Source organism: Triturus cristatus, chromosome 8, assembly GCF_964204655.1.
Source record: "Triturus cristatus chromosome 8, aTriCri1.1, whole genome shotgun sequence".
NCBI lineage: Eukaryota > Metazoa > Chordata > Amphibia > Caudata > Salamandridae > Triturus > Triturus cristatus.
The window spans coordinates 1,364,672,925-1,364,700,803 of NC_140591.1; the positions used below are offsets into that span (position 1 = coordinate 1,364,672,925).

Consider the following 27,879-nt stretch of genomic DNA (forward strand, 5'->3'; position numbering starts at 1 on the left):
TCATTTTTAGGTCTCGCCTGACCTAGCGCATGCGCTGGTTAGGTCTCGCCTGACCTAGCGCATGCGCTGGTCTGGCAAGACTTATTGAGAGGGCTCCAAAAAGTGCTACCAGGCCAGCCTAAACCTACAGTGCATGTGCGCAGGCGCCGCGATTACTTTCACTTTCGTGGCCGCACGGCCACTTTGATCTTTGATCGCGATCACTTTCGCGGCCGCAGGGCCGCATGGCATAGCCAATAGGTCTCGCTTTTGGGACCTTATAAGTATTTAGTTATGCAACTGTTGCATGGCTAAATACTTATAAGGCCCAAAGGCGAGACCTATTGGCTATGCCAATGCTTGTTGGTAGTTGCGGGGAGAATACTTGATTTGCCTAGAATCACAGGATGTTGAGCCGACACCGAGACTCAAACCTGCTACTGGCATATCTAACATAAAGCTACAAATAACATAACCTCCACTGTAGCAAAGCTCCAGGTGTATAACAATATATAACAGCAAGTATCCGATATAAATGTGACTGTCCTCAATCCAAAATCGTCTTATCTTTGTGCAAGGGACGACGTGGTCTACCCCGAATCCGAATTAAAGGGGCCCTCCGGTGAAAGATGGGTAGAAATGGGAGTTTCTTCCCAAATCGGGATTCCAAGGTTTTCCACTGACACATTTCACCAAGTAAATCGTAATTGAATATGTCAGCAGAAAACAGCGAAAAATGTGTGTGTGTGGGGGCGGGGGGGGGGACTGCAGAAATCAGTGCGGAAACGTGGAACTGGATAGTGCGTTAATGTCTCATTCCAAGAATGCCACCTTGCTCGTGTCATTATTGTCTGGTGGAGAATTCCCGTAACTGAATTCCACGAAAATCCAAATGAGTACCTTACGGGCGTGGCGACCTCCCACTGACAGCTGCTGATTTACCCCAGGTTTCTGCTGCAGAGTAGTATGCATGTAGCTGGCCACGCTGCTAAATGCAGCTATGGCCTTCCACTGAATACCGTACCCAAGCAAAGAGCTGTGCCATGGTACCCCTGCGAGTCACCCAAAACTAAACAGTCCTTTGAAGAGCATTTCCATCATAAATATTTACACCTTGCTGCCAGGGCAGCTTTGGCAGAGCAGGTCTGTTTAGTTTCATGCGAACTTTTGCTGAAGCAGCTCACAAACTCGAATTCAAGCTTGCTAGTAAAACAGGAGAGGACAAAACCAGGGGGCAACTCTAAGCAGAACACAGAGCAATCTAGCAAAGAATGTCAAAATAGCACCAAGTACAAGCCTCCCTGTTAAGAGCCTTTCATGGGGATGCAAGAAACGTGTCTGGGTCATTAGAGGAAAAGGCTAAATCCTTAGTCAGTGAAAACTTACTCTGTACTGACTACTCTATATGCTAAAATATGCTAAAATCAAAATTGAGTCGAACTGAATATTTACAAACATAGTGATGTGTGTTGGGAGGAATAGTTATTTTTGTTATCTAATTTAGTTTTGAGAATAATTAAAAATGTATGAAGTGCGTTTTATATAAGGATATACTTGAATGTTGGAGACAAGTGTCATTTTTAAGCACCAGAAATTGTGAGTTATTACATTATAAGCCATACAGTGGGTTCAGGGGAGGAGGAAATTGACATCCCCACCCCCTTTTGCCCCCACTCCCTTTTGTGTTCCTTGAAATTTTCTCTTGTATTCTCTTTTTTTCATTTTTAGCAATCCTGGAAGCATACAGTGTAACACATCTAGCGAGGAACTCGAAGTAGCAGGCAGGTCTCCCTATTTTGACCATCTGGTTTGCCACTGCTTTTTTGCTGATGCTGCGCAGCATTTGACAAAAACAAATGAAAAAAATGCAACATAATGACATGGCCACTTGAATGTAGGCGCAAACTTCATGAAGCAGTGGTGGCCCAGCGTGTTTGCCACTATTTTTTTATTTTTTTATTTACCTATTCCAAGATGGCAGACTTCACTTGTCGCAGTAAATAAAAAAAATACATGAATTTAGACTTGCTCAAAAGCACTTTGAAAAAGCTGAGTGTTTCGGGTTGAAGTGTCAGCTTCTAGGCAGACTAAATAAAAGGAACCACCCCTTTTTTAACAACAAAAAAGTTGATCACACCAGAGGTGTTGGGCAGCAACAAAGAAGCAGCTGAGGGTAGCGGTGAGGTAGAAGTGAGCATGGGAAGAGTAACAGAGAAGTAAATAAAAAAGAAATAGAAAATCAAGTTGGGGAAAGCAAAAGATGAGGTAGAGTGGGGAGCGAAAGGGAAGTTTTAGAAGGAAGCAGTACATGAAGGAAAAGGTAGGAAAACACAGGCACTCTCTTGTAGTGCTCAAAGCAAAATAAAAAGTAGTTCCCTGAATAAGAGCAGTGGAAGAATACAAGTCATTCAGTCGAAATTTAGTAAAGAAACTATGCTTCGAGGTAGGGATAAATGCGATGAAAGGAAGGAAAGCCATCGAATAAGAAGCAAGCATGTGAAAGTGAAAATAAAAGCCAACCAACAGTAATCAGTGGGTAGGCACAAAGTCCCCTGTAAGTTTTGTTATGGTCTACAGGAGGTGTTTCAACAGCAGACAGTTAAAAGTGAGATCTAAATAGAACTCTAAAGGTCTCAGACTGATTGATGTGGAAAAACAAAATCCTAGTTCCTTTCTTTTTATTCTCGTTCTTATTATTCTTTGGGCTGACATTGCTGTGGGGAAAGTAAAGTGCGAGTGAAAAAGGTAGCAAAGGCCTCTGTTCTTGCTGTAAGCACACAACAAATGAGTAAAAAGAAATCAAGTCCTATTTGGGTTTCGCCTACAGTGTGCATGCAATATCAGAGAAAGCTATAGTCCTAAAGAAGTATTAAAGAGGGCTTAGAGCCCACCCATTACTTACCCTTGGTTGGCTTCCACATCACCGTTGTTTCCTTGCTTTCCATTGGTCAGCTGCTCCTTCTGACATCTGGCTTCCTCCTGGGCTTCAGGGTCTTCGGTTCCTGCCATGGAGCATGGACCAAGTACTGCTTCCTATGGCCACTGTCCTTCCACTCGACAGCTGGTACTTTTTTTTCTTTCTTACCGGCATGGACTCAGATTGCATGCTTTCTAGTCTCTCTCCATTAGTCCATATGTGAGAGGGAGTAAAAAGGCATGTGGAATTGGACCGAATATAGAAGGGTCAGTTCTCTCTGACAAGCAGAAAAATTGAATATAATTCCATATAAGCTTCTTTAAATATCTCAAATTATGAGAACAGGAGGGGGCGGGAAGAAAGTCGACACAAATTATGTTGGAAGCAAAGTCAACACAAACTATGGCGGTAGGGGGCGGGAACAATGTCAACACAAACTACGGCAGGAGGGGGGTGGGAACAAAGTAAACAAACTGCAGAGAGAGCAAAGTCAACACACATGGCAGGAAGGAGAGGGACAAAGTCAACACAAACTATGGCGGGAGGGGGATGGGAACAAAGTGAATGCAAATTACGGTGGGAGGTGGCGGGAACAAACTCAACACAAACCACGGCGGGAGGGGGGCGGGAATGAGTTCAACACATATACAGTGAGTGGGGGGCAGGAACAAAGTCAACACACTATGTCGGAAGGGGGAGGGAACAAAGTCAACACAAACTATGGCTGGTGGGGAACAAAGTGAACATAAATAATGGCGGGAGATGGTGGGAACAAAGTCAGCTTGGACTACGGGAGTGGGGCGGAAAGAAAGGCAACACAAACTATGGTGGGAGGGGGTGGGAAGAAAGGCAACACGGACGGCACTCGGAGATAGCAGCAGAGCTCAGAACACGAACAGAAAAATGTTACAAAACAAGCCAAGGCAAAAGACAAAGTAGTGCACGGACAATATATATGGCCACGCAAACAGAACAGATGGCCCATGTCGAAAGAATCCATGTAACAGGGCAGTCCCCAGGGTGGGAACAAAACAACCACAAGGCAGGACAAATGTAATCTATTCATGAACGAAAACTATGGAATTTCTAAAGACGGACCAAGCTACCAATAAAAGGCGGTGGGTGTGTGGTGGGTGTGTTCAAACTCCACAGAAGGATTACAGCATGCCTCATAGAGCTACGCATATGCGATGCCTCTAGTTTCGACAAAAAAAGGAAGGTTTAGGCATCTTGCATATCGGAGTGGCAGTATAACTGCATGCAAAGTCTCTGCAATGACAGGCCTGAGACATGTTTAAGTTTGTGGCACAAGCAGTGCTGCAGGCCCACTAGTAGAATTTAATTTACAGGCACTGGGCACATGTAGAGAACTTTACTAGCAACTTCTAAGTAAATAAAAAATGCCAATTGGGTGTGAGCCAATATTGCCATGTTTAGAGGAGAGAACACAAGCACTTTAACATGCACTTTAGCACTGGTTAGCAGTGGTAAAGTGCTCAGAGTTCTAATTTCTGCAAATACGAGGTCAGAAAAAGAGGAGGAGGAAATCAAAATATTTGGGGTGATGCTGCAGAAAGGGCTATTTCCAACACTCCCTATGAAAATCCTAGGGCGTGAAAGATTTTCACTTTGAGACTCCTTGTTATGCCATCTTAGGAAGGGTTGTAAGCGTTTTGCCAGCTATAATTTTAGTAGAAAAGTTCTTGCAGAATACAGTTTGCCTAAGTTGGTTTTGGGGACAAGTATTGATCAGAGTTAAAGGCCTGATAGCTCATTAGAAGAAGTTGCACCAGAGGCTGTAGGTCTAATCCTTTTATAATGAACACATATGACATAAGTTGTAGGCCTGATGTATTTGTTGTCAAAATAATGGTAAAGCCAATAGGCCTGTAGGTTTGGATACTTATTAGTTTGCTAAAGCCTATAGATGGGTATTGTGTTACATTGATTGTCACAGAACACTATAGTAGGCAAGGTTTTGGTGCAAGTTCCTCTTTTGGTTGCATTCCCTTGGAAACACTATGGGTAGAAGATTTTCACTGTGATAATTATTGTTAACCCTCTACATCTTTTGTGTTTATATATGTATGTATGTATGTATATATTCACTGAAAAAAACATAGGTTTCAGGGGCGTTATAGTTAGCTGGACATTTCCCTCATACAAAACCCTAGAAATTCCCCGGTTATAGTTAGTTCAGCTAACTATAACTCGCGCCCCCGCAATGCACTGCTGATGACGTCACATATTACATCACTCATGACATGGTCAGTGTGTGAAAGTTTAGATGAATGTATGTGTAGTACGTAATTGACTGAATGAATGCATTAGTAGCGTATGGTGAATGTATAAGTGCAGAACTATAAGGAAGTGCTGCAGCATCACACAGTAACCTCTTTAATTGTAGTGTACTACACTACGAACATCTGAAACAAGTTGTATTTTACTTGTATCTGTTTTTTTCATAAACAGAATGCAACAGAGAACAAAATATTTTTTGCCGATTCTGCATAACTTGTTCTCGCAAACCTTCCAGTTAAAAAACAACATTGACCACTACATTAGCATAGCAGTTGACACCTGAACTATTTTCAAACTGATAACCAACAATCTCTTCAACAGTGTCCAATTTCTTTTTACCTGCAATCACAACATTATCTTGTTCTTTTCCCTTCTTAACACCTTCAGAACTGATATTCTCAAACCTTCTTTTTCGACCAACCACACGCTTTTCAAATACAGGATATAGACCTAAATTGGGAGCATACACCCTTCTTAACCTATTATACTCTTTTACACAGTTTGCATCTGCAGTAACCTTCGTCTCATCAAAATCAATCAAAAACAAACCAGATAATGTTCTGACTCGTAACAAAGCAACATATGCCATACCCTCTTTAAATACGGTAGATCCAATGTTCACCAATGCACTGTCTACACTTAATCCTTGAGATTTATGAATAGTCACTGCATATGCCAGAGAAAATGGAAATTGTTTCCTACGGACATATAAATCTTTAACAAGCAAAAAACGAACTGAACAACGACCAATTTCTTTAACTTCATCAATCTGATCAAATTTAATTTTTAAAAATTCAATTCCTTCTTTTTTCTGATAATTCACAAAATCCACCACTTTACCCATTGCACCATTAACTAAACCTTTCTCTACATCCAAATTACGCCTTAAAATTACCCGACAGTTTACACACGCATATAGTTTCTTTTCTAAACCAGCAGTTTTAGATATTTTTTTTTCTAAACAATCCAGTTTTGATCTCAACTTTCCCGTCAAAATAATAGTAATTCCTTCATGCTGTATTTTATCGATGGCTTCCATTTTTACAATTTCTTCATTTTCCAGTTTCAATAGTTCTTCGTTGAATATGGAACACTCGCGCAGTGTTGGCATTAAGCAAATCACTGAATTATTTTTAGCAATTTCCACGTACACTTTTGCAGGAACTGCATTTTCATTTGGAAAGACATTGCAAAGTAATCGACTCTCCAAAGCTTGTTTGCCTTGTTTTGAAAGAATTCCAATTCTTATATCTTGAATAATACTTCCATATTCAGCATCATTTGCCTGTCGCATATTTGTTGTCAGCTCTTTGTATTCAAAATGAGTCGAAATGTTCACATTACCAACACTGCCAAGATACTTTCTGGTATCTTCATGGGCTAGTGTTTTAAATACCGGTTGTCCTTTTACCGGAGTCAGTTGCAGTAGATCTCCAAAAACTATGACGTGTTTTCCTCCAAATAACACGTCATACTCTGTTTTAAGAATTTGCTGCATTCTTAAATGCACAAAGGCAAGCATCAAGTTTGAGACCATGCTCACCTCATCAATAATGAGAAGTTTCATTTTCTTCAGGACTCTTGAAACTTCACAACAAGCTTCTCCAGATAGCTTTTGGTATTCCAATTTGTTCTCATGCTCTACTGGCAGCATTTAGTAAACGATGTAAAGTAATTCCTTTAATGTTATGTGCTGCCAACCCAGTTGGAGCAGTGACAACACAAGAGAAATGCGAATCAGTTGTTTTCTGCAGATAACTTGTAATCACTTTAATTAAGAAACTTTTTCCTGTTCCAGCTTGACCACTCACATACATTCGGATAGGTTGAAATGATGTACATGAGCACCCTCTCTTTTCATGAAGTAATCCATGGTCAATCTGCTCTTTCACTTGCTGATATATTTGTTTCTGTTCAACATTTAGTTGTTCTTCCAAGTTTCCTAACTGTATTGCATCTTCTTGAGCTTGATACATTGCTGTTTCCACCTCATTCATTGCAATCGCTGCTTCATTTTCAACAATTGGTTGTCCTAGTGGATCTTGACTCAGTGCAGCAGAACTTTGACTGTCTTGAGAACTGTCTCTAGCAATCTCAACTGCAATTGTAGCTTCTTGATCAATTTAATCATTCAACATTTTGACATAATTTGCGAAAGCACTGCATCGTATGCTATCTTTAGACGCATTAAATGAATCTTCATAGATGGGAAAATCTCCAAGTAATTCCAATTCTGAACGCCATGGTTTGAACATTTGCAAAAGGGCTAAATAGTAAAGTTCCCTTTTGTCAGCAGTGTCGCAACTCAGTTTCCTGTGATTAATTAAATTTCCTTTCCTTTGTTTCACCAGACATCCTTCAGAACCAATCACTGCATATTTTCCATCGTTGATGTTCTCTGTAGTATTCCGTTTAAAAGTGTAGTTTTGCTGCACCTCATAGAGACACATGTTCTCAAGATGATGACTTCAGTTTGGGTAGTATGTGTCCAACATATTCGTTTTCAAAATATCTGTACTTTCTGGTTCATTTTCTGCTAAATATTCAATTTCTTAGACAGATTTCAGTACCCGATTTCGCATTCCTGCAAGACCTAGACTCACCCAAATGATTCTTCTACTTTTGGAAAATATACTTGCAGATGATAATCGATCTGAACATTCATATGCTCCAATTTCACAATGCGATAACATCTTCAAACTGAAACTGTATAATTTCTTACTTAGAGTCTTCTCGTGAGAAATCTCTTCCCACATTTCTTTCAATGCAGTCTTTTCTGATTTAGTAATTTAAGACGTTACATATCGAGCAACAGCAATGGAATTGTCCGCAACATACTGAATATCCATGTTAGCGTTCCACATGGATAAAATAACTGGATTGTAGTCATTTATGTATTTCGATTCTTCGCTTCTTCTTAAGCTGTAGGTGTTTTTCGGAGACTTTCTTGTGATGGTATGTCGCATAGCTGACATAAAACTGTTCACTCTTCCTTTGGATAATACAGGACGTGGAAATCCAAAACGACATTTGGTATAGAACTTATCCTTCGACTTGAACTTTCCTCTACAGTATTTTCCACACCTGTGGCTTTGAAATCGTAAGACTTGTTGTTTTAAGTTTTTATCTTCTCTGCTATTGGGAAGAGCACATGTAGCATAATCTTCAATGAAAGACAAAACTGTTTCATCTGAATCTGTTCCAAATTTGGGGGCGTCCTTGATCCATAACAGCATATGTATGTGAGGAGCAACTCTTGCTTGATACTCCTTTCTCCAAAAGAAATCCACAACTTCTCCAAGAGTAGGATTCTTTTTATTGCAGATGAAAGACATCATAGCTTCAAATCTATGATTGAAATATCTGCATACATTGACAGGATCCAAAGAGCACAATTCTCCAGGTGTCTTGTATTCAATATTTTTTATATTGGAATTTCCCTCTCGAAGAAATTCAAGTAAATCATCCCAAGCATACTCAGCACAGCTTAGTGTAACAAACCATGTAGGAGTTCCCAATTTCCGTAGCATACATTTCAGTTCTCCATGTCGACGGTACCAATATTCATTTGTCCCACGCTGACATGCCATCAGATTAATCAACTGAGATTCTAAATGATCATCTCTCTGATGCACTTTATCCATAAAATCCTTTGCAGTTACATTTTGAAGATGCATTCCAGTTTTTAAAATGAGATTTACTGCATATGAAAGTCCACTTTCAAACAGAAGATGAAACATATAAGGGATACATTGTCGAAATCTTGGATCTTCTGCATATAATCTTGTTGTCCGATATTCAGATGCAGGAATCTGCACAGGACGTTCATCATATCGTCCACCTTTTCCTGTTGGAAACAACTACGGGAAACAACGAGCTTCCAAGCTCTCTTCCCATACACTCATGGGACTTCCTGTTGCTTTTTTTCATTTGAAACAACTCAATTGTATTCCCCATCACCTCTTTGGAATGAAGTGGATGTACACTGTAATGTTCATAGATTTCTTCACATCTGGACATGTCCACTTTTTCTGTTTGTCCACTTAATGTTTCAGTATCTTCTGCTAAATCTATTTCTTCTTCTCCTACAAACACATTTCTATAGTACTTATTATTTTTTAACAGATACAATGATGCCTTTTGCACTTTTCTAACAGCCACTAACTCTTGCCAAATTTTCTTATTCTTAGTAGGAACACCATTAACTAGAATGACTAGTGGCTCATTTTCTGCATGGTCTACACCAATAGTTTCAATATTTTTCCTTAAATCTAACGGTAAATACACAACTCTTCCTTTCAATCCTCTTTGCAACTCTGATGGAGGTAATTTACCTGTTTTGGGCTCCATACGAACAATAGCCTGAAACGGGTGAACACACTGTATGAGAATAGACTCATATGTATTTAAATCTATCAGCTCTGGAGGAATAGCAACCAACTCTAGATTATTATGAACAGCTCTAGCAGGCATTTTATTCTCATCTAATTTGTTATAACAATATTTGCAAATACGCTGCTCAGATCCCAAATCAAAACAATCCTCTACCAACAAATAAGTTGCAAATTCCATCCACTTAAAATCATCTTCTATTCCACTTTTTAAATACAGATTGACACCCCTAGTCGGATTTTTATAGTGACTTCGCCGACAACAAATACAAGAAACATTTGGTCTTTCACCTGAAATTACCTTAAACTTTGTGATTTCCTCCTCAAATTTTTCTGTAATTACGGGTTGTACATTGTCTTCAACATTTTGTTCTACTAATGTGTCAGTTTCTTCACTCTCTTGCTGAGGACCAAAGTAACAAAACTCAATATCATCTCAGACCTGCTTCACATCTGATACTTCCCACTCAAAAGAGCACTGTTCAACTCACTTAACTTTAGTGCTGGACTTTTTGCATAATACAACCTTCTCACTAACTTCCGCATTTGAGTATGATGTACTGCCAGCATTCTGAAATGGTGAAAAACACTTTGACAAACTTTCCTAGAAAGACCAGCCAGAGAATGACCTTGCAAACCAGTATGTTTTCTCACTCTGCAAGGGTCTAGTCCTTGCAACAGCTTAATCTTTTGTTTTACACTTTTTTTTAGTATAGGCTCGTCAAAAACTACATAATATTTCAATAGATTCCTGTCGTACACTGCAAATACTACTGCAATCCCAAGTGTACACAGGGTTTTTAGCATGTCTCCCTAAAACATCATCAGCTATCACTTCTTCTGCATTTCTTTCAACCATTTTCTCTTTCTCAATTGGACAACCGTCGCTAACCTCATAACCTCTACCACTGGTGTCAACTGCATACAATAATTTTTCGCTCAGTGAATAACTCTCTTCGTTAAAAAAAGGTTCTGAACTGGAACTATGTTTCCATTCTCCCAAAAAACCATCACAATTTATTTTTTTTATTAATAACTCTTTTCCTCCTACTTTTGGCCTTCATTACATGCATTGGTTTATCTAGTGATCGAATTCTGTTTAATACTAAAATAAACAGTTTCCTTTTTACTTCAAAAGCCTTTTCCACAATGTTTTCAGTATGCTTCTTCTTTTTATAAAATAAAGCTCTCTTTTTATATTTCTTTACATCTTTCAGCAAATTATGCACTACTCTCTTGTAAAATATTTTTTTGCGTAATTCCTTATACTGATTTTGCCTTCTTTTACCATACTTTATCTCCTTTGACTGACCATTTGCTTTTTTACTTTTCCTCTTATTTTGAATTTTTTTCTTACTTGAAGAATTCTCAGTAGTTCCAGCATTATGTACATTCTGTTTGCTCCTACAAACATTTTTAATAAATTGCTTTGTGATCTTACCAGAAGATTTTTTCCTTTTAGACACATTATCTTGTACATTCAATACTTGTGGTTGATGTTTCTTCAAATAATCCTCCTGTCTCTGTTCTTTTCTTTTTCTTTCATGATTTCTCTATTTTAACGTTGAAAAACAGTATCTGTAAAAAAGAATCACAAATAAATGTATATTCATAACTTTCAAATTTATACTATTCCATTACTGTACAAACACATTTTATATAAAAACTGACTAAGAAACTATAGCCCTGAAACACAAGTGTGACGATGGTTAAAACACTACATGCATAGTGCACACTACTTTGAAGCAGTTCATGCCCTAAAGCCTACCTCACTAAAAGACTGCATGCTAACTGACTGAATGATTACAGTACTATAAGGAGACACACTGGGTGAGTAACAGGGTGTTTGCTAGAAGTGTATGAATACTGACTGGGAAATTGAAGGTGTGAAAGACAACTGTGTAGGTGGTTAGAGGACTGCATGCATACTGGATAGGCATTTGAAGCAGTCCATGTGCTAAGGCCTGGCTCACTGCATGAGTACTTAGGTACTGACTGAATGATTAGAGTACAGCAAGGAGAGTGCCTGGGTGAATTTATAAGTGGTTGGCTTTTGGCGCAGTGAATGGATTAGTACTTGGTACTGAATGGGTCACTAGAGGAGTGCAAAGGGAGTGACAGGATGTTTGCTGGACTGTGTGGATACTGACTAGGGAATTGAAGGTGTGAAAGACAAGTGTGTAGGTGGTTAGAAGACTGCATGCATAGTGGATAGGGGTTTGAAGCGGTCCATGTGCTAAGGCCTGGGTCGCTGAATGAGTACTTGGGTACTGACTGAATGATTACAGTACTGCAAGGAGTGCATGGGTGAATTTATAAGTGTTTGGGTTTTGGCGCAGTGAATGGATTAGTACATGGTACTGAATGGGTCACTAGAGAAGTGCAAGGGGAGTGACAGGGTGTTTGCTGGAGTGTATATATACTGACTGGGGAATTGAAGGTATGAAAAACAAGTATGTAGGTGGTCAGAGGACTGCATGCATAGTGGATAGGCGTTTGAAGCAGTCCATGTGCTAAGGCCTGGCTCAGTGCATGAATACTTGGCCACTGACTGAATGATTAGAGTACTGCAAGGAGAGTGCATTGGTGAATTTATAAGTGTTTGGGTTTTGGCACAGTGAATGGATTAGTACATGGTGCTGAATGAGTCACTAGAGGAGTACAAAAGGAGTGACAGGGTGTTTGCTGGAAGTGAATGAATACTGACTGGGGAATTGAAGGTGTGAAAAACAACTGTGTAGGTGGTTAGAGGACAGCATGCATAGTGAATAGGCGTTTTAAGCAGTCTATGTGCTAAGGCCTTTGTCGCTGCATGAGTACTTGGATACTGACTGAATGATTATACTATTGCAAGAAGAGTGCCTGGGTGAATTTATAAGTGTTTCAGTTTTGGCGCACTGAATGCATTACTACGTGGTGCTGAATGGCTCACTGGAACAGTGCAAGGGGAGTGAGAGAATGTTTGCTGGAAGTACATGGATACTGACTGGGGAATTGAAGCTGTTAAAGACAAGTGTATAGTATGTTAGAAGACTGCATGCATACTGCACAGACATTTGAAGCAGTCTATGTGGTAATGCATGGTTCACAACATGAGTACTTGGAAACTGACTAAATCATCAGACTACTGCTAGGACAGTGCCTGGGTAAAACATTTAAATTTTCAGTTCTGGCGCAGTGAAGAGAATAGTACATGGTACTGAATCTGTCACTGGATGAGTGCAAGGTGACTGACAAGATGTATATTGAAATATATAGATACTGACTAGTTAATGAAAGAAGTGAAAGACAAGTGTGTAGGTGACTAGAAGCCTGTATAGGATTTAAAGCAGTCCATGTTGAAAGGCCTGGCTCACACCATGAGTACTTAGACACTGACTGAATGATTAAAGTACTGCAAAGAGAGTGCCTGGGAGAATTTATAAGTATTTGGGGGTTTTGCGCAGTGAATGGATTAGTACATGGTGCTGAATGGGTCACTAGAGGAGTACATGGGGAGTGACAGGGTGTTTACTTGAATTGTATGGATACTGACTGTGGAATTAAAGGTATGAAAGAGAACTATGTACATGGTTAGAGAACTGCATGCATAGTAGATAAGCATTTGCACCAATGCATGTGCAAAGGCCTGCCTTACTCAATTACTACTTGAATATTAACTGAATGTTTACAGTATTGCAAGGACAGTTCCTCGGTGAATACATAAGGAATGACTACCTTTTAATTCTACCTAAACTTGACAACAGGAAATTTTTTAAGCAGTTATGCATATTCAAAGAAATGAACTACTCAAATGCTTCTCTCACAGTGGATACACAAATGCACACAGACTCACAGTGTGATTCTAGACAACAACCACTATCCCTAGGAGTTTACCAAAACTCATTCACTACTGTGGAAGTGGTAAGGGAACTGCACACAATCTACATATTTGAGGACTGCACTTTTGTGTCAACACCTGACTCATTTAATCAAAGCATAAACAAAAACTGCCTTCTAATGCTACTAAAACTTGACAACAAGACAGGTTTTAAAACAGTTATCTGTCAGCAAATACACGATGTTACCAAATGCTTCTCTCACAGTGGTTCCCAAATGCACACAAACTCACTGTGTGATTCTAGACAAACAACACTATCCCTTGCACTATACCAAAACACATTTCTTCATCTAGAAGGAGTACTACATTTTAGTGTAGAAACATAACTCATTTCACAAATTCATAAACAATGACTGGTTTCTAATTCTACCAAAATATAAAAACAGCACAGTTATCTGTCTGCAAACACATGAAAAACACAAATGCTTATCACAGAATTGTTTGTACATGCACACACACTGTCAATAAGATTGTAGACAAAACAAGTACTCCCTACACTTTAGCAGGAAAAATATATTACTCTGATTAAAATCAAAATAGTCTACATACATCCCCTCACAATTAAATAACTCACCTTTCAAGTTGTTTTATAGATTAAGAAGTTTATCAGTCACACACCAGATATCAGTCACACACCAGATTTTCTTATACAGAATCTCTGCACTGTGCACCTCTCAGCAAAACCAAAGAATGGCAAAGTTTCCCTCTCATTTTCCACACATATACATGTAAACATCAAATCACATTCCTTCCCAAATAAATTCAAAAGCAAACACACATTTCTATTGGTTAAACATTTCAACCCTTTCCAAATGACATAAATTTCAACCCTTCCCCCAATCTGCCTTCTGTCCGTTACCATAGAAACAGGTCATGGAACACTGTACTGAGCACACAGGTCACAAGTTCAGCACACAATGTTGCAAATCAAGACAGCAAGTGTGCTTGACTTTCAACATATCAGCTTATCATATATAATGTTCCTTACAATCAGTTTTTGTTAACCAATAAGAATCATGTGTTTAAAAAACAGAAATATACACCCTACCTTTCAGTGTAGAAGGTTGTCAAACAACCGATGATTTTTCAAAACTGCATCTTAGCCACCATTTTAGAAACATCCTACTTTACAAACTGCCATTTGATTTACAGAGACCATCTGAGTGCATCCAGACCTCCTTTCAAGAGCTTAGAGTGTGGATTGTGGGACACAGCTATATTTTCTGGCGCCAAAGGTATGCAGAAAACAAAGGCATTCACAAAGACCTAGGTTTGACAAATGTAGACCTTAAATGGATTGGACAGAGAGGGTTAAAGTGACACCAATTGATGCCATTGGTGAAATCCTTCATGCATATCCAACACCCTGACCTCATAATAGTGCACTGTGGTGGCAATGGCCTAGGCACTTTGACTGGGGTAGGTCTGGAAATGCTTATGAAGGACACCTTTGCAGAACTGATTTCACTTTTCCCCAAAACTGCCTTTGTGTTTTCTATTATATGCCAAAGGCAGAAAGGGAACTGGTCCGATCATTTTTGTCCACAAATTGAGAAAGCTAGGAAACATGTGAATAAATCTGTTTCTGCTTCTCTCCGAGACTATAGAATGGGGTCCATTTACAATAACAATCTGCGCTTTCATATGCAAGAAATGTATAGGAGAGATGGAGTACACTTTACTGATGAAGGAAACAGAGTTTTCCTCAACAACTTTAGACTCTGTATAGGTACTTACTTATAAGTACCAAAAACTCTCAATGAACACAACAGCTCTTTTTAGAGCCACTCAAGAACAAAACACTTAAAGCTTGATGTTTATCTCCCAAAAAACTAATTTTATTTTTCCTTGGATCCGCGCACCCAACGCGAGAGAATCCGTGCACCCAACGCGATAGGATGCGCGTACCCTGCGCGCATTTTGCCGTTTAAAGAAAAAATAAATGGGGGCCCCAGGGGGTCCTTCTGGGACCCCCTAAGCAGATCTAGAGAGTCAGAGTATTTCCACTCTGCCCCCTGTATATGTTTTACACACTTATTCCCCTTGCTTCTTCAGTCTCGCTTCTACTGAGGCAGAAAATGGCCGCCAACAGTTCCTGGTTTCGAATGTAGACAGACACTCGACAGCCAATTAGCATTCAGCACGTGATTGTCAGGGTGCGCGCTCGGTTCGGGGAGGGTGGGCTTACGGTGCGGGTAGGGTGCGCGGATCCTCCCCGGCCATAGATATCACTAACTTTTTTACCCTAATTTTCTCAGGAACTACTGAACAGATTCACACCATTTATGCAAAAGGCACGAGTCTGAACTGAGGACTACCTCTTTGCCAAATTTGGTGTCATTCCGTTCAGCAGTTCGGGCTGTAGCTGCGACAACAGATCCTATGGGAAATTGCATGGGGTAAACGCGTTTTGGGACCCCCCTTTTTTTCTCGGCCCCCACTTGACGAATCACCACGAAACTTTCAGGATAGGAGCGAAGCGGAGCTGGCCAAAAGTTTGGAAAATTTCGCGAGGATTCATCAACTGGCGCCAGACTTATTGGGAATAGAATGTTGCGGATTTCCTATGGAAAATAGGTCCTAACTATAACTGTCTACTGGCAACCGCCAGTAGATAATATATATATATATATATATATATTCCCAGCGTGTGTCCAAATACAATGGTCACTAATTGAGGCACACACTGACACAGTAAGTTCTTAAAAGATTTATTTAGTTACTCGAATGTACGGACAGACGCGTTTCGGCTACACCTTCCTCAATGTCACAAAATTCACTTCAAAGTGATGCAACTTTATAAAGAAAATGTATCAAAAAAATCAAGAGATGACTCACAGTTCATGGAAAAGGCAACACAAACGAGGGACAAGAGTGAATGTGTTTTTCAAATCAACATAGTGGCCATATTTGAAGGTCTTTTAAGTTTTTCCTCATTAACCATTTGATACAATGATGCGAAAATAATCAAAAATTTCAATCAGTAACATATATATATCTACATATATACAACACCTTATATTCAAATCATTCAACCCATGAATAATTATTCAGGTCAAATCATACATGTTAAATACCACATGGTTGTTACAAGTTTATGGGTTTTTTGCCATGTATAGGCAATAGCTTCATTTAGGACCTATCTCGGTCACTCTACACAACAAAACAAAACAAAAAAAAAATATATATATATATATATATATTTTATGACTGTATGCCTGAAGGATACCTTGTGAGAATGCTTATGCACAATTACGAAGTTTTAAGTTGGTTATGATGACAAGTCAATGATGAAGCCTCATTAAATGTTTGAGAGAACTTTTGTCAGATGCCAAAGATCAAATATGTTAATTGTTAAAAACATACAACAAAGGCAGTAAGCCTGACCAATTTATTGTGAAAAGTGTTTTCTCCATCCTGGGGTCCAGTGTACACCCAATACCATTCTCAGCATGGGTGTGCTCTACCAAATCTTTGAGCTTTTATATATTGTTGACAGGAGGGATCTCAATGTATAGTGAAAAATGAAATTTATTGGCGATGCCTCTGACAGGATTAAAAATGGTTGTATGATGCCCAGGAATGATAATTATTCTGGTATCCTCCATGAGTATACATTTTGCAGCCAACAATAAAGCCCAAATTGGTTATTGGCCTTCCTGAAGACTCAAATCCATACATTATGTTCACCCTACCTAGTGTGATGTCAATAAATGGCTACGGTAAGAGGCTACGGTAAGAGGTACCCACTAGAACAGCCATAGTTTTCCCACACACACAGTCTCTTGATTAACCACTCCACACATCAGTTTATGCTTTGCCAGAAGTATAATTTTGTATGTAGTTGCTCTACAGAAAAGCCTAAGACCCTGCTAATACAGTCACTGTAGCCAATGTTGAAACCATTGCAAAGTTCCTTTCAACAGTCCTTACGCCCTCTTCAGAATGAGGATGTTGCTGACCCCAACAAATTCACCCCTTTGAAAAATCCAGGTTAATAATCCAACAAATTGATAGATATTATTCAATCCAGCTTTTATTTATGGTACAGAGACGGCCTAAGTCATTGGGGTGATGGTCTTGAATCAACAGACTTTGGTTTCCTCTAATCCTCATTGATCCTGTCTCATCCGAGCACTGCATCAACCTCATTTGTGTTCAGTAAGTGGCTAATGTCTTGGATCACTCAAACTGTAGAAGTGCTTTTTTATCTGGCCAAAGGGAGGCACTTGATGTCCTGTACTCTCTGAGCAGAAAAGTCACAAGCAGAGTCTGGTAATCCTTATCCTACGTTCTGTCTTCCCCTTCTATTACTATTTACATTTGAAACCACCTGTGTCTCTCCTCATGTCCCACTTTCGTTTTCACTCCTATGCCATGTATACATTTGTGGTACATAATTCAGGGCAAATTCTGTGCTGTGTGTAAAGGCCCAGTGACAAAAGAGGAACAACTGGGTCATAACAGCCTAAACTTACCAGTTTCAACACAGAGATACTTGTCCTGGGCTTACCCACTACCTCAAAAAATTATGCCTGTGCACATTCCTCAAAGAAATAATTCTGATCAAATTGTAATTGCATTTATATAGCGCTTACTACCCCTGACGAGGCACAAAAGCCCTTTTCGGCAAGTAGCACGCTACTCCGGAACCCAAAAGTGATTAGTCGTGAATTAGTATAGGAAAAATATGAAATTAATTTCATCCGTGGACATGTGAGTCTGTTATTTAGGTTGAAAAGGATAGAGGAGGGATAGAAGAGGGAGGGGTTTGTATTTTATATAGTACTCCTGATAAGGCGTCAAAGCACTTTTCGGTGAGTAGCACACTACTCCGGAACCTAGACAGGATCAGTGGTGAATTAGTATAGGGAAATATGAAATTAATTTGAGTGTTGGACATGTCAGTCTGTTTGTTGGATTGAAAACGATAGTGGAGGGATAGAAGAAGGAAGGCTCTAGAAAGTGTTTATGTGGAGATCATAGCAGCAAGAGGAGGTTTGGGATGAGTAGAGGGGAGGAGAAGAGTCATTGGAAGGGTTTAGAAAGGCTTGTTTGAGAAATCTGAATAGTAAAAGAGGTTTGAGATGATGTACGGTGGGGCAGAGGAGGGGAGAGTCTAAAAAGGGTTATTTTGGGGAACATCGTGAATGGAGGTAGAGAATATATTGAGAGGGGTATAGGGTGAGAAATATGGTAGTGCTTTGGAGAGAGTAGTAGGTTTAGGATGAGTCAGAGTTGAATATACTGAAAGAGGTACAGGGTGAGATATAAGATAGTGGAGATGCTGAATTAGGAGTAAAGTAATAAATATAAAGATACATAAGTACATGGAAGGTATCTATGTATAATTAAGGTAATATATCTATATTTAAGTTGTAATAAATAAACTCAGACTTTTAAGTGTTGCTTTACAATAAGCTAATGTATTTGTGTATATATATATAATATTTATTTTCTTTTTTCTTATTCAATAGTGAAGCAGTTATAGATGAATAGTTATTATACAAATGTACTTATTTATGCATCGACCTATATACATGTTAAACATAGAATAATAGAACCATGAGTAATATGTACATTTGTTAAGCAGAACTCATGAAAATCTATATATTTATAAACCTGATTATTAAACGTATTTATACAAAGTAATACACATATCAAAGTACACATATATAATCCAAATAACTGCTTATATACACAGGGATATGCTGTATCTTTATGTTTGCGTATGGTGGTTATGTGGGGAAGAGCCAACTTTTGAGTATTCTTCTGAAGATAAGGTAGTTATCCATGGATCCTATGTTTGGGGGTACAGAGTTCCATAGTTTGGCTGCTTGAACAGAGAAGAATATGTCACCTATGTTTTTTTTTTCTTGTATGTTGGGATTTTGAGGAAAGGTTCCAATCTAGAGAAGAGTTTCCTTTGTTGAATGCATTTGGTGATATTATTCCTGATGAAGAGCGGCCGTGTTCCATGTATTGCTGTGTGGGTAATGCAAGCAGCTTGAATGTGGATCTTATGACAACCGGTCACCAATGTAGGGTCTTCAAGGCAAAGGGGAATGTGGCCTTGTGGCTTTATATGTAAGAGTTGTCTGGCAGCAGAGTACTGAATCCATTCTAGTATTTTCATAGTTGTTAAAGATGATCCATGGTAGAGGCTATAGGCGTAATAAAGTTTTGACAGAACAAGAGAGATAGCCTGGACCTTGTGTGGAAATCCCAGGTGAGGGAAGATGCGTTGCAGAGTTACGGTTCTGTAGTTGGTGTTCTCGTTAGTTATGATAAAGGGGGAATGTAATGTTGCTGGCTGAGGGGTGTTTTGTACCGCACCCCTGGCCTCACATCCGAATTTGGCTTGACCTCGAGGTCACCTGACTGAGGGGATAAATAAACGGGTGGAACCGCGCATAGGCAGTTCCACACCAGACACCTACGAACATGCATGCAGGTTGTTTATTCATACGCACAGACTGCGCGCTACGTTCTAAAGCCGGCCTAGTCACCCGAACCCTCAGTACATAGTGCCAAGAGATGAAGTGCAACACATGCAGACATGCTTTGAGGTGTCAGGTCGCAAAACCAGACTCCAAGGAGGAACACCCACCTGTGGCGGCACCCATCACTGGGTTCTCAGTGATATCAAATACGGGCAAGAAGCTGGAACGGTGCTAAATACCCATGTGCATCATGTATGAGTGCAACACAGGGCCCTCTAATTAAAGAGTATGCTGTGAGCCATCAGGGGGCTATGTCGGCCGCCGCACCTTGCCCACCAGGGGGCTTGATGCTGTGGCAGGTGACGTTTACCACACAATGTAGAACAACTACCATGGGGTTTTCATGCATGCCAGCATTTTCTTCTACGTTGTATGTGTAACACAAATGTCTGGAACGTTCGGTAACCAGATACTTCCAGGTTGAACAAAGTGGAAAGTAAAGTGCCTCCTTGTGTTGGTGGAGGCGCAGGATGTATTGGCTTTATCACAGCTCCACCAAAAGCAAACCACTCGAGGTTGCTCCAAAGAACAACTGGCTCAGGGAGTACACCCGGCTTCTGCTAACATTCCAGTGGCATCGTTAAATTGTATGCATGGTATACTGGCATACTCTAGAAGAAGCAGATTTATAACGCTGCAGATGGCTAGAATAAAGTGCATGGGGCGGCGAACGCAAATGCACACGGCAACAAGAAGTTAAGAACAGTGCAACCAAACTAAGCTGGGAATCATCTGCTCCCTCCTTCTGCCGCTACCAAAACTGCCCAAGAAGTACTTCATTCTCTTCTGGTGCAATGGATTCCAACCGGTGAATGAACGCACATTGCAGCGGGAACCGTGCAACTAAAGAAAGTTGTGAAGCCTCCGCTGCCTCTACATAAGCTGCCCCAGAAGCGGGGTTTGGGATTCTTTTTGTCAACTACGAAACCCTCTACTTAAGGCACGGACAAACGAGCCCCTTAAAATCAGTCCTTCCACCGACTTGTGTCCGTCTGGGATTAGGTGAGCTCTGGAACGGCTCCGTCTCACTGAGCCCCTTATGTGTTTGTGAACTGGGGTCTGCTGGCACAGATGCACACCTCTCCTCTGTACAAGACTCCCACTGGACCTCTGCAAGGTCTCAATCTTGTGCTTTCAGAGCCAACCTCAGTTCAGATCTGTTCTGCTAACGATCAGCATTATTATGCATAGGACCATATATGTTGAAAAATAAGGAATCGAACATCGTTTCACAGCCTATACTTTTCCAGCAACCCTTAGTATCTCTTTGTCCTGAAAAGAAATACGCATTTAAAGATTTTCAAACATAAAATAATGGTACGATTTTTCTATCAGCCACTGACCATGCATATCATTCTCCTACCTACCCACTGTGGTTTAAATGTAGCGATTTCCTTTTTCACTAAATGTGTGTCTTTGGCGTACTCCCTCCGCCCCTGAGAGAAGCAATATTTACCATGGTTACGGAGCCAGGTAAGAACGTGATGGAGCCAGGCTCTTACCCCTGTCGATGATGAATGTGGATGCCAAGGAGCTATCGAAGGCCCTGGCGACACACTTACAAGGTCGGTGACCAGATTGATTAGTGATGACAAGATTGGGTTTTTGCCACATGAACCTACGGAGACTTTCTCATGCTATGCATATGACACAAGAGGAGGAGATGCAACTCGCACTGGGGCGCTGGACATTGAGAAAGCATTTTAAACTGTAAACTGTGAATATTTATGGATGGTACTAGAAAGAATGAGATGTGGACTGCAGTTTTTGGACTGGGTAAAACTGCTGTATATTAATCCTGTTGCCCGGGTACCTACAGGGAGACTAGTATTGGAGAAACTGAATAAAGAGATAGCAAAAGGCAGGGCTGCCCTTGTTAGCCCAGCTGGTCGCCCTGGCAATGGAGCCAGAGTTAATATATTTGAGGAGGGAGCTAATGGAAATAGAATACGGATGGAAATCAGCCCATGACACCCTCGTATTTTTTGAAGCACTCACCTGATAAAGGTGTTAGATGCGTTTGATGCCGCCTCGAGATTCTGTTAATAAGTACACATTGGTGCTGCTTCCGCTGGCCAGATTGGTGGGCAGTGACCTGGCGATCCTCCCAGATATAAGCCCAGGCTACCCTGGGAGACATTCCAATGCCTGGGCACCTTCACCCTTGTCGGTCATGAACAGAATAGCACTCAGTAAAATGCTGCTCCTGCCCAGGTGTCTATATGTAATGCAATTTTTTTCTTCTGCATATTGCCTTGGTTGATCTCTCTGGAGCTGTAAAGCTTCTGGATCTCCTCAGTGTGGGCTGGCAGGAGAAGCAGGGTCAGCCTGGAGATCCCGGAAATGGATAGGTAGCATGGGGGCTTTGGATTGCTGATCTGCAAATGTATTATGTCACTGGGCTACTGCATATGCAACGGTTTTTATTAATCATGCATAATAAGCTTATTTAGAGTGTGGATATGCATGAATGGGCAGTGGTGGTGGAGCGTCAGTTGTGTCAGGTGCGAGTGGAAGATTGAATTTAGAAGTTAATGAGTGGGCGGAGTTGAGAATATGGAAGTAGTGAGACAAAGGATGGGGAAGAGGTTGTCTGATTGCAATGGGGTTGGTCTGGGCCTTGGTGTATTGTCGACGTTTCAACCCACGAGGTGCTCCTTTCGGTAGTCACTATGGGTCTTCATCAGGACTGTGTGCGGGGGTAGGGGGGGTGTATATTTACAGCCCAGTCTGGAGAAAAGTTCTTGCTGCAAGTGTCCAGACGTTTCAACCCACGAGGTGCTCCTTTCGGTAGTCACTACGGGTCTTCATCAGGACTGTGTGCTGGGGTAGGGGGGTGTATATTTACAGCCTATGGATGAAAGATAAATTATTGTAAGGCGTGTGGATCGCTTGCGGAGGCAATATGCAATGAAGGGAGACCGAGGTGGACCACTCACCCAGTCTGGAGAAAAGTTCTGGCTGCAAGTGTCCCTAAGTGGCACATGTCGGGAAATTCCATCAGCAAGCAAATGGCTGTAAATAAAATGATGTGTGGTACATCAGTGGGTGTGTTGAGAGTTGAATGCATTATTCTTGGTGAATTGGCCTAAGTAATGCCTCGTAGTGTGACCCTGCGAAACCTCACAGCATGCGGGACCAGCGTGAGATGATGTGAAGGAGGCACACGTCATGCACTGCACTGTGGCTGATCGTGAACCAAAAGAACTCAATCGGTGAAGCGCGGTGAGGCCACGTGTAATTAGAGGCATCAACCCAGGGAAGAGATTGCTAAGAGAGTTAACAAGAGGAACGACCGCGGCGTGAGAGTGCGCTTAGCGGGGAGCCTGGTGATAATTAAATTGAGGACTAGGACCGAAGCGCTATGTGGATGATACTAAATGTGCGTTCCTCCTTGAAAAGCAACCCTTCCCTCTCTAAGGAGTGAACGCGCCGACACGGTTGCGTGCGGTGCGGTGGCTTCCCATGAAATTCGTACTCCATGTACGTTCCTCCTTGAAAACAACCTTTCCCTCTCTGTGGAGTGAACGCGCTACCAGGGTTGCATGCGGCACGGTGGCTCACCTGAAGTCAAAGTCGGTAGGCTGGGTAAATCGGCAATGGCAGAGCAGGTGTCAGTCCTACTGCAGCTCAGGGGATGAATCCTAATGTCTAGGAGTCGCTAATCTACCTTAAGTATGGCGTAGCGGGCAACGTGTACGCTGCTATAACATCAAGCGTGACCGGGTTGCTGTGCAACTATGGAGATCGATTCAGGGTTCGATCGGTTAGCCCAAATGCTATTGTCAGGGCTGTTTGCTGGAATCGCTAGTGTCAAATGTACAAAGTGAATATTAAGAACACTAACAGGTGAAAATTATTGGCAAATTATTTCATTACAAGCCATAGTCAGTGCGCACGGCCATAACAATGGCAAATGATATAAAAGGATTTGTAAAAACATTGTAATTGTTGTCTGAAACCCAAGCATGCACCATGATCATGGGAGTACAGGGGAGACACAGACAGAGAAAGCGAATTTATACAATTATATGTGATCTCATTTGATATAAAAACATTTGATATAAAAACATAAGGAGTATGTAAATACATCACACCTTCTAGTACATCAGCGTGGCTCGTAAAAACGACCGCCAAAGTTTCTTGTTAATTGGTACGAATTGATAAACAAACAGGTTCAATTAAACAATTCAGCATGAGTAGTTCCCAACCTGTAAAGTATGGATAATGCCATGTAGTGGCCATGCAGTTTTGGCAAACTATAGTGTAACCCTCTTATAATTGCTCCATTTGTCTTGCTATTTCCTCATGCTCATTCAAGCCAGATACCACGGAGTTAAGAGAGTGGATCCACTCACATTCTTTCAGGTTTAATGTAGCTGTTATTGAACCACCCCTAGGGTGGGGGCAGACTTTCTCAAGTACCCTCCATCGGATACTGTCTGGGGGATTGTTTGTACGTGGCAAAGTGTTCCACTAAAGGCGCTCCCTGCAGTATGCAGTAGCATGGGTTTGCGACACTTTGTGCGTATATGAAATAACTGTTTAGTACCCTACAGAACCAATTTGTTTGATAAACTTTATACCCAGGTTCTGAGGGACACCGGGTCGCCCCTTTTCTATATACATGTCTTTTGTTTGTCACCTAGTTTTGTGTCATTTTATTTAGTGATTGATGTGTCACCAATTGTCAACCTCTGATAAGTGAGATGCATGCATCATTACCTTTTTGTGGTGCCCCCTTTGCAGGATGTTATAGTTCAAACACGTGTTTGTGTTCAGGTTTTTTAAACTCACCAGTGACCCCTTCACCGGGAATATATACCAATGCAGTGTTACTGCGTCCTGTACTTAAACCTTTTTTCCTCATCATATACTGTGAGCCTTTCTTTGCCATCGAAGTAGTTTGTAGCTCTCTAGGGCTTATCCTTATCCCTGTTATCATTTTATTTCGCCTGCCGTCCTGCGCAGGTGTCTGTACTACTTTTCACCTCTTTCGGTGCACGTCCATGATGCACGCACATCATGTACTAAAGTACCCAGCTTTTGAAGGTGCCTCTTCCTTGGCAGATGTGAGGCAGTCTGTGCCTCACTTTGTGGGGTCCTCTGCGCACAGCAGTCAAGTGACCACAGGAGGCATGGAGAGATTACCTATGTTAGGACGTGAATATAATATTGTTTTTCAAGAGATTTTAATGAAAAGGTTTGTTGTGAATAAACTAAGACCTGCAAAGGCCTGTTAAGAAGACCTATACACAGATAACTCAAATGTTTATTTTATCTAAAGCAAAGCTCAAATTAATATCAGCTGGCGCCTTGTACTGAATGCTTTGGATAAACTCACGCTGAAAATACCTTTCTGTTAACATTTTCGTTTTTGTGTCGGTGCCTTCTGTTCCCTTTGCATTTCAGTACTCAATAGAACTGATATTACATGCAGTACAATATTTCATGTTACTTCAAAATATATAAGAAAATACTAGAATCTTTGAGTTTGCAAATGCTTTAAAAGGAGTACTGGCAGATCACGGCAGCTGTGCAACACCGAGAGACAGATTGATATCCGAGATATTATTTTCCACATAGAATGTTTTTAAGGTTTACTGATTTGATACATAACATATTTGGCCATCATGTACTTAGGGCTAGGAACACACGCTCAGCACCGGGATATCCTTTCGGTGATCGTGCTCTTTACTAACAACCATGGCATGACGACTTCCGGTGCATATATCTTGTGCAATCGCTATTATTATTCTCCAAATATGGTTGAATTTTTCTGTTGACATCCCTCCTTGAAACCATTATCATGTGTGTGATTTTTCTCTTTATCGATTTTAAGTTGTTTTCAATTCAAGTACATGTTTTCACTCGGAGGTTGTCTTTTTATGTTTTTCATGTTTTTTGAGGCAGTATTCCTGTGACTTAAGTATCCAGATGTCTATATTGTTTTGAATTTCAAAGGCAATAAAGCCTATTGGTCTTCGAATAAATGTTAATAGTTTTTCTAGTAAACTTTCGGAAGGTAGCCTTGGAGAACAGCTGGTGCTCCATTGATAATAAATTAGCATTAAATAATGAATTGCTGGTCCAAAATTGAACGTGTATTTGTGGAACTACAACTACGCAAAAGATGAAATCACACTGTATTATAAATGAAATTATATATAACACATTTTTTTTCTTTTTCTTTGCTCAGGTAATGTGGTGATGGTAGTATCTGTCATGACAGATAATGACAAAGTGGAAGCAACTGAATTTGATGGTATGTTATAGAATGTTATATCAATGAAACATTGTGTCCTATTAACCTCCTTTGGTGTGTGTGTATATATGTGTTTGTGTGTGTGTATATATATATATATATATATATATATATATATATATACACATATATATATATATATATAGACTTCTCATATGGAACTAAAATACTGACACACACGTGTGTGTGTGTGTATATATATATATATATATATTATCTACTGGCGGTCGCCAGTAGATAATTATAGTTACAACCTAGTTTCCATAGGAAATCTCAAAATTCTATTTTGAATAACTTTGGCGCCGGTTGACGAATCCTCGCGAAATTGTCAAAACTAATGGGGCGCTCCGCTCAGCTCCTACCCTGAAAGTCTCGGGGTGATTCGTCAAGCGGGGGCCGAGAAAAAGGGGGGGTCCCAAAACGCGTTTTCCCCATGCATTTTTCCATAGGTCCTTTAGACGCAGCTACAGCCCGAACGGCTGAACAGAATTACGTGAAATTTGGCAGAGAGGTAGCCATAAGGTCAAGGAAGTGCCTTTTGCAGGTCTGGTGTAAATCTGTTCAGTATTTCCTGAGAAAATAGCATTTAAAAGCATATCAATATCTATACGCGCGCACTGTGCGCGCACCCTGCCGTGTGCGAGCGCAATTCTGATTGGTTGTTAGATGTCGGTAAACATTCGAATCGGTCGAAACCAGGAATTGTCGGCCGCCATTTTGTCTCTCGCAGTCTGAGGGGGTGAAAAAAAAAGGAGGAGAACGTGAAAAGGGGGCAGAGTGGACAGTTCCTGACCCCCTAGCCTTGGTCAGGGTGTCACAGAAGGACCCCCAAGGGAGAAAAAAACTTTTTTTGTTTTTTTTTTAAATCGCGAGGTGCGCGCACCTCGCGATTTAAAAAAAAAAAAAAATTCACGGTGCGCGCACGGTGAAAAACCTGAAAAAAAAAAATTCATACATAACTTAGCATTTAAAAAACCGTACAAATTCACTGAAAAAACCATAGGTTTCACACACGTTATAGTTACGAATTAGCATTTAAAAACCTTGCAAATTCACTTAAAAAACCATAGGTTTCACACATGTTATAGTTAGCTAGACATTTCACTTGTAAAAAACCTATGAAATTCCCCCGTTATAGTTACTGTAGGCAACTATAACTCACGCGACCGCAATCCTCTGCTGATGACGTCAGATATTACATCACTGATGACATATGTGTCTTTATGAAAAATAAATATTTGTAATATATGTATAGCTAAAGATTAATGGAAGAAGACATGGGTAAATAAGTGTCTAAATACAGTGATGTAATATCTGTGTTTCAAAGTGTTAACTGATTCTTATTAGCCTAATAAATGGTCCATTTTAACTAACCATTGTATTTTACTTTTAACCTTTCGTGCTCAGGCTGTGAATATTATTCACCATGAAGTATCAAAGTTTGTTTTCACAATAAATAATTCCTAACTTTGCCCCGAGTTAATACAAAATAATTCTGCAATATTGCTAAACCCTGTTATAAAAATAGAGATTATCTTTAAAATTAACATATGGAGAGGAAAGAAAGCCTTATCAACTTGCCCAGGTGAAAACTGTGATTGGAAATTCTTGTTTATCATTCAGGCTTGTTATTGTACTCTTTT

General features: G+C 40.4%; 1 protein-coding gene across 2 annotated transcripts in view; it reads left to right on the forward strand.

Annotated features, from left to right (window-relative positions):
- Window positions 1-27,879, forward strand: part of JAM2 (junctional adhesion molecule 2) — a 392,176-nt gene that overhangs the window by 230,133 nt on the left and 134,164 nt on the right. For both annotated transcript variants that reach the window (XM_085623064.1, XM_085623063.1), the window contains exon 2: window positions 26,171-26,236. In XM_085623064.1, coding sequence (XP_085479190.1) covers window positions 26,171-26,236 — 66 coding nt within the window. The remainder of the gene's footprint in view (window positions 1-26,170; window positions 26,237-27,879) is intronic.